The sequence below is a fragment of the Fukomys damarensis genome, unplaced genomic scaffold (assembly GCF_012274545.1).
Source record: "Fukomys damarensis isolate Sample0158 unplaced genomic scaffold, DMR_v1.0_HiC HiC_scaffold_16, whole genome shotgun sequence".
NCBI classification, from domain to species: Eukaryota; Metazoa; Chordata; class Mammalia; order Rodentia; family Bathyergidae; genus Fukomys; species Fukomys damarensis.
The window spans coordinates 129,217,181-129,223,861 of record NW_022900928.1 but is presented as its reverse complement, the minus strand read 5'-3'; the positions used below and the strand labels follow the sequence as shown (position 1 = coordinate 129,223,861).

The 6,681-nt window shown below is 62.0% G+C and overlaps 1 protein-coding gene across 1 annotated transcript in view; it reads right to left on the bottom strand.

Annotated features, from left to right (window-relative positions):
* Positions 1–3,329: 3,329 nt before the first annotated feature.
* B3gnt7 (UDP-GlcNAc:betaGal beta-1,3-N-acetylglucosaminyltransferase 7) overlaps positions 3,330–6,681 on the bottom strand; it is a 4,393-nt gene continuing 1,041 nt past the window's right edge. The window contains exons 2-3 of the mRNA XM_010631751.3: positions 6,511–6,677; positions 3,330–5,503 (exon numbers count right to left, since the gene is read on the bottom strand). Of these exons, the coding sequence (XP_010630053.2) occupies positions 4,309–5,503; positions 6,511–6,677 (1,362 nt within the window). The 3' untranslated portion in view covers positions 3,330–4,308. The remainder of the gene's footprint in view (positions 5,504–6,510; positions 6,678–6,681) is intronic.

Here is a 6,681-nt window from a genome sequence, read left to right as displayed (position 1 = left end):
GCAGCCCCGTCTCCCCCCTTCTCTGAAAGCCTTGAGTTTCGTATTTGAAAAATATGCAAAAATAGCATTCCACCGCAAGTCTCCGTTCGTCGTAATGTAAGAGCAATCGTCGGAGTCCCTTTTCAGGAAAAGGTGAATTCATGTCTGGTGCAGACCCAGAAGCAGGCGCGCCTTGGAGATTTCTGTTCCTTATACCCGGCTCGAGGACGGTGCTGGACGCACACGTTTTCGTATGGGAGAAACCGAATTCCTAACGGACGGAGGGCCAGGAGCGAGCGGCCCTGCAGCCGATCGGCCGCGGCTGCTTCACCTGCGGTGGGACAGGCTGGGCCGTACTCGGCGCCCCGGGGAACGCAGAAGCTTTCCTCCTGCGGGGTGTTTCAGATAATCTGGAAAGTTTTTCATGCTGTGGCAATACTATCGAACTCTCCCAAACCCCAAAATAACCAAATTGCCAAATCACTCGTGGATTTAACATTCTTCTACTCTCTGGGTTTTGGCGCAAAAACAACACCTTTACGACCGAGTTGCTAGTAAGGATGGAGGGAGGAGGGTGACTTCTAGGGAGACGGTGGGAGGCCGGCCGGGAGCGGGGTTTCCGGTGGAAGCCTCCGCTGCTCCCCAGCTGGGGTGCCCCAGGCCGGCCCCGGAACAGGCCTTCTTTGTTACAGGCAGGATTCCCCTGTGGGCGCCTTCAGTCATGTAAATGTGGCCGCCTCTGCACCCCAGCCCTGGGGAGAGCAGAACGGGACACTTTGGGGCCCGATAAATAAAGGCTGCCCTTTCTCAAGGCCTCTTGGAATGAGAAGCTGGTTGGGGGAAGCGGAGGGTCCTTTGGCGAGTGAAGCCCGGGTGTTGGGGGAGGACAAGTCTTGCGACCACCGCCCACCTGTTGTCCCACATCGGGCCGGGACTGACACAAATCCATTGTCGCCAAGAGCCTGGAAAATTGCTTTAGGAGGCCAGATCCTGAGGGGATTTGTGCAGCTGGTGGGGCACCACAGTCACGCTCAGCATCCTTACTGCCGGGAGTTAGGATGGCTGAGCTGGTGAGGGTGGCAGAGGAGGGCGGGTGGCAGAGGGCAGGTGGCGTCTGGAGCGGACAGCATCCCTGAGAAGCCACCCAGCTGCGCACGCCCCGTGTTCATCAGCGCCGCGGTGTGGAGGAAGGGGGACCTGCTGCGACGCGGGAGCTCACTAAATTCTAGGCTAATTTGGGAGGGAGCCGCCCCCACCGTGATTGGATTTTTTGTCTAAATGCAACCGAATTTGTGCCCCGAGTTGAAGTCATGTTGATTTCACATGGTAAATACCAGAGGGCAAGGCATATAAAGTGTGCTCCGTGCAGCGGCAGCTGTTATCATTACTAGCTTTGGGGCCCAGAAGATGATACCCGGAAGTGTGGCACTTTGGCAGGTAGGGGCTTTGCCCGAAAGGAGGCTGGAAAGCAACCTCTGTGCCTGACCCCGCCCTTCCCCTGCCGCCCTGGGCCCAGGCACTTTAAACACTAGAATTCTTCCCTTCCCCAGGTGGGCCACAAAACCTGCACAGGTCAAACCCCTCCTCCTCCTGGAAGACCCTCATCCAGGCCCCGCCTGTGCCGGCAGGGAGGGATCCCAGCAGACGCCCCTTCTGGACTCCGTGTCCCAATTTATGGCTAGGTCAGACCATTAGGTCTTTCCTGGGTCCCTGGGCCTTCATTTCTGAAGGCTCCCCTGTCACATAAAACGGTGATTAAGGAAATCTGTGTGCTTTTCCCTCGTTAAGCCGCCTTTTGTTATGCGAGTCTCAGCTGTGACCTTTGTAATGGGTCAGCCCCTCGACCAGGAAGGAGACTGTAAATGCCAGCATCTTCTAGAAGGACCTTTGTCTCGGCTTCCAAAAATGATCAGCAGTTAGCTTCAAAACCCAGGCATGGGCCGGGGATTTAGCTCAATGGTTCTGCTTCCGAGTTTGATCCCCAGTAACAACAACAACAACAAAAAAGGCCAGGCCCGTCTTCAGAGGCAGCCAGGATTGAGGAGGTTGGGGCCACATTTGTAGGGTCACACTCTGAGGCGGAGTGGAAATGCAGGGCCAGCAGAGTGGGGTGGCTGGAGCACAGCCAGGAGCCCGCTGAGGGGCGGATGAACAGGTCCAAGCCCCCTCTCGTGGCACTGTCTCCCGATACAGGGACCGAGGAGCCAGGGGCAGTGTGGGGGGGGCCTGGAACTGGCCACCCCCCTGTGCTGGGGGCTAGGACATATTTTCAGGTTCCTGTCTGACCTGCTGGGCAGCTGTGGTGGCTCCCCAGGGCCCGCAGGAAGCACCCTGACGCTCCCTGTCCCGCCGCTGCTCTCCACTGTCCCAGCCTGTAGGCTGTCTTCAGTGCATATGCGCTCTTCAGACACAGGTGCATGCGGGCCGCTGGAGCCTGTTCCCCACTGTGACATTCCAGGCCCTGCCTTCTGCTATGCTAACGCTGCCCCCACCCCCTAGCAGGAGGTGGTGAGCAGGGGCCCAAGGAAGGTGCAGATACTGGGCAAGGCAGGGCTGTGAGGGGTGAGGTGGCCTCGAGTCCCAGGACCCACGGTGGGCACAGGCTGCTCCCACGGAGGGGAAGGGTGCAGGGCCTCAGGGCTGCCCCGAGCCCAGCCCTGCTGCTGGCCCTCTGCCCTCAGGACCGAGACACCGTTCTGAGCCCAGAAGGCCCAGAACCAGCCCTGTCAGCCACCCTGCTTCAGGGCCCTGCTCCCCATTGATTCCACCCGGTCTTAGGTGTGGCTGCCACAAGTGCAGGCAGCCTGCGGGCACCTCCCCACTGTTCCAGAGCCTCTCTCCCGGCCCAGACCGGCAGTCTGCAGCGGACCGCCGATGTGACAGTGCTATGCTCCGAAGTCTTACAACCGCTAACAACTGCTGCACAGGGCCCTGCGGTGAGCTCCAAAGGCAGCAGCCAGCTGACCCTGAAGGAGAAGTAGCGGCAGCCCTGTCCCCTTCCTTCCCTGGGACTTGGACCGGGGCAACTGCTAGTGTGCTCCCTGTGACTGCTCCCTGAATCCTCTGTTGGGGGCTGCTGGCTTCCATCCCACCAGCAAGCAACCAGCTCAGGCCAAGGGAGCCGCACAGGGCAATCACCCCAGCTCTGGGCCAGAACCCCACTGAGGCCCACTGCTGGGCCACCAACCCCACCCTCTGGAAGGCTGGGCTTGCCCTGGGCCCTCACCTGCACCCCACTCCTAAGGTCCTTCTGGAGGGGCCTTGCACCCTCAAGAGCCAAGACCGACAAAGAAGCAGCATCTCAAAGACCCCCCCAGCAACCTTGGTCACAGCCAGGCCGGATGGAGTGGCAACAGGAAATTTCACACCAGAAAAAACCGGTCCCGTTTTATTGAGAAAACAGAGACCACTCCCTCCACCTTTCCCAGCGACTCCACCCTGAGGTCGGGGGGTGGCATCCCCCTGCACCCACCACCGCGGGCTCTTGTCCCTTCCTTCACAGGGGCAAATGCCAGGCTGCTCACGCCCTGGGGAAGTTGGGGTGCAGGAGGGAGAGGCTGCAGAGGCTGTGCAGGGTGGGGATGCTTAATGGGGCTAAGGGTGGTGAGGGAGAGGGAGAACCACCCCACTTCAGGCCCGGAGTCTGCTCCCTCTGAACCTTCATAAATAAAACTTCACAGTAAGATTAAAGTCCACTTCTAGGACCAAACCGGCCAGTTTTGGGCCAGGGCACTGGCCTTGGTGGAGCTGGAGCCACCCGCAGCCACCGGGACCGGGAGGCCAGAAGCACTGCTCTTCTGCCCTGTGTCGGAGTGGGGTGGGAGGAGCTCAGGTGAGGTAGAGAGTGGCTGGTCACACTTCCAGATTTGAGAGGTCACAGCCAGGGACAGTGGCACAGACCAGGGGCACCTGTGAGCCAGCACAGGGCTGAGCTGCTTTGGCTGGGGCTGTCTGGCTCTGGGGACACTGAGGCATTTCATGGGAGACGTCCCCATGAAGATGAGAGGCAGCCCCAGACCGCCTGGGCCAGGTCCAGCCCGGGTCCCTGAGCAGAGGTTTCCAGCAGAGGCCACCGGGGCCTCCCAGCGGGTCCGAGATGCCAGACCACCGATCTGGGCCTGGAGGATCCCCACTCTTCTCAGGTGCCCCCCAGCCTGGGCAGCACCCTATTCCCAAGCCTCACCGCCGGGGAATTAGCTGCTTGGGGAGTCTCCCCTGCAGTGCCCCACAGCCCACCACACCCAGGGGCACAGAAGGCCCAAACCCTCCACCTCCTGTGGGGACCAGAGGCTCTGTCCAGCCGCAGCGCACTGGCGGGGCCCTGCAGCATCAGAGCACCTGCAGCTTGCGGGAGCAGGTGAGATTGCCGTGCACCAGCCCCCACATGGCCAGCAGCTCGGCGGGCAGCAGCTTGTGCACCACAAGCATGGAGCGGTAGAAGCAGGGCTCCCTGTTCATGCGGCTGGCACGGTTCCGGGAGATGCCAAAGGTCTTGAAGCCGTCGTGGCCCGTGGGCTGCACGCCCAGCACCTCCAGACACATGCCCAGGAAGACGTCGTCAATGGGGTAGAGCTCCAGGGTGTCGCACGCTTGGCGCAGGCGCCGGGCCAGCCCTCCGGCCATGAGGAAGCCGCCACCGCCCGCGTAGGGTGGGTAGCTGGACTTGCTGTAGAGCACGGCAGGGATGTAGTACTTGTTGTCTTTCCTGCGGATGGGCCGTGCGTGCTGCAGGACGTCGCCCACGAACAGGTTTTCCCAGGGCTTCCGGTCCGCCAGGAACTCCAGCAGGTTGGTGGGGTTAACGAAGACGTCGTCATCACCCTTGAAGATGAAGGGGACACTGGGGCAGTAGATATCCAGCCACTTAAGGAAGTGGATCTCCTTGAGGGTCAGGTTGAAGAAGCTGTCAAGAAAGTCCCACTGCAGGATGTCGTGGTACAGGCGGTCCTCGTAGGCCAGCAGCTGCTGGTAGTGGGCTCGCTCCTCCTGTTTGGACGCCGTGCCCAGCAGGAAGAGGGTGCGCACGGCACCCCGGCCCCTGCCCGCCGACTCCCACTCATGGCCCCAGGTCTGGCGGATGGCCTCGCGGCGGTCATGCTGCGTGATGACTGACTTGACCACCACCAGAAGGTAGACGTCACCCTCGCACTTCTCGGGGTGATTGAGCAGCATGGGGAAGTAGCGGCAGTGGCGGTAGGTCAGAAACTGCCGGAAGTTCGGCTCCAGGCTTTGGAACCAGGCGTGATGGGTGAGGTTAGAGTTGGCTGAGCAATTCGTAGTGATCACATCCCACACCTGTGGCCCCTGGGAAGCCATGGGGCTGGGGGCCACCCCATTACTAGGGCTCTTCCAGAAGCTGTCGACGTTCACCAGGTGTCCACTTGGCTTCTGAGCCTTCGGTGGCTCCAGTGTGGCTGGCAGGGGCTCCTGCAGAAACTGGCTGGGGGTCAGGCTGCGCTGGAAAACCGTCACGGCCACAAGGAGGGCCAGGGCCAGGGCCATGCTCTTGTACAGGGTTCTCTTCCTGGGGCACAGAGGGAAAGACAGTGAGCAGACCCCCAGGCTGCCCTCCCATGGGGCTTGGTGGCCCCAGGCGGCCCCTGGGCTCCTGTCCCTGAGAGGTTAGACCAGGGTCCTGTCCCCTCTCCCACAATGACCTCCTGACTCCAGCACCGGGGAACCCGGCTGCTGTGGCTCCAACCCGGGCCCTGCGGCTTCCAAGCCCAGGGAGGTTAAGAGGAGGTCACTTAAGCTCTCTGAGCCACAGCTTCGGTCCCCAAATGGACAGGACACAGGATGGGGCTGCCGGGCACCTGTGGTGTGGACTTGGGGAAACACTGTCATTGCACCCAAGGGATACTGGTTGAGACCTCTGCCCTGTCCTCTGCCTGCTGGATTTCATGTCCTGGTGTAACTCAAGAGCTGTGGGCAGCTGTAACGCGAGGTGACTGAAACAGGACCACCAGCTGGGCAGCCTGGGGGCCAGTCACTTTGTGGGGAAGGCTTGGGAGTGGGCCCTCTCCGGAGTACCCCAGTCCGTCTGCCCCAGGAGCAAAGGGCAGCCCTTAGGGTTGACTGGGGCCCCCCAGCAGGTCAGTGCTCCCCCTCCCTTATCACCCCGGTGTCAGGGGTGAGGTCCCCAGGAGGGGAGCACATTTGTGGTTACCTGCCCTGGTTACCCACCACACCCACTCAGGTAGCAGAAATTCCTGTTCCTCTCTCCCAGCGGCTGCCCCTAGGGCCTGGGGCCTGAGCTGGCTCTTCAGGACCCTGGGGCCTCAGCTCACCCTGAGGGAGGGGACAGCAGGGGCTGAGGGCTGGGGAAGGCACCTGCAGCCACTCACAGACCCGCCAGGGCCAGGGCAGCGGGGCCAGGGAGCGAGGGGACGCCGGGGGTGGCCTCACGGCTGGCTGGCTGCAGGTCCAGCACCTGGCCGAGCCCATAGCGCGAGCTCCTTTCACGGGCCCCAAGGTTTCCCGGTTACCAGGTGGGGGGAAGCCAGAGTCGCCTGGGCTCCCGACGCTGCGCACCCGGGAGGAGGGTGGAGGGCTCCGGTCCGGGCTGCAGCCCCCGGGTTCCAGAAGCCCCGCACCCAGTTCGGAGTGCAGACTAAGGGCGGCTCGGGCGCCACCGCACTGCAAGAGAAGAGCCCGGGAGGGCGGAGGGGGCAGAGAGCTGCGAGCGAAGGGGACGAGGGGCGC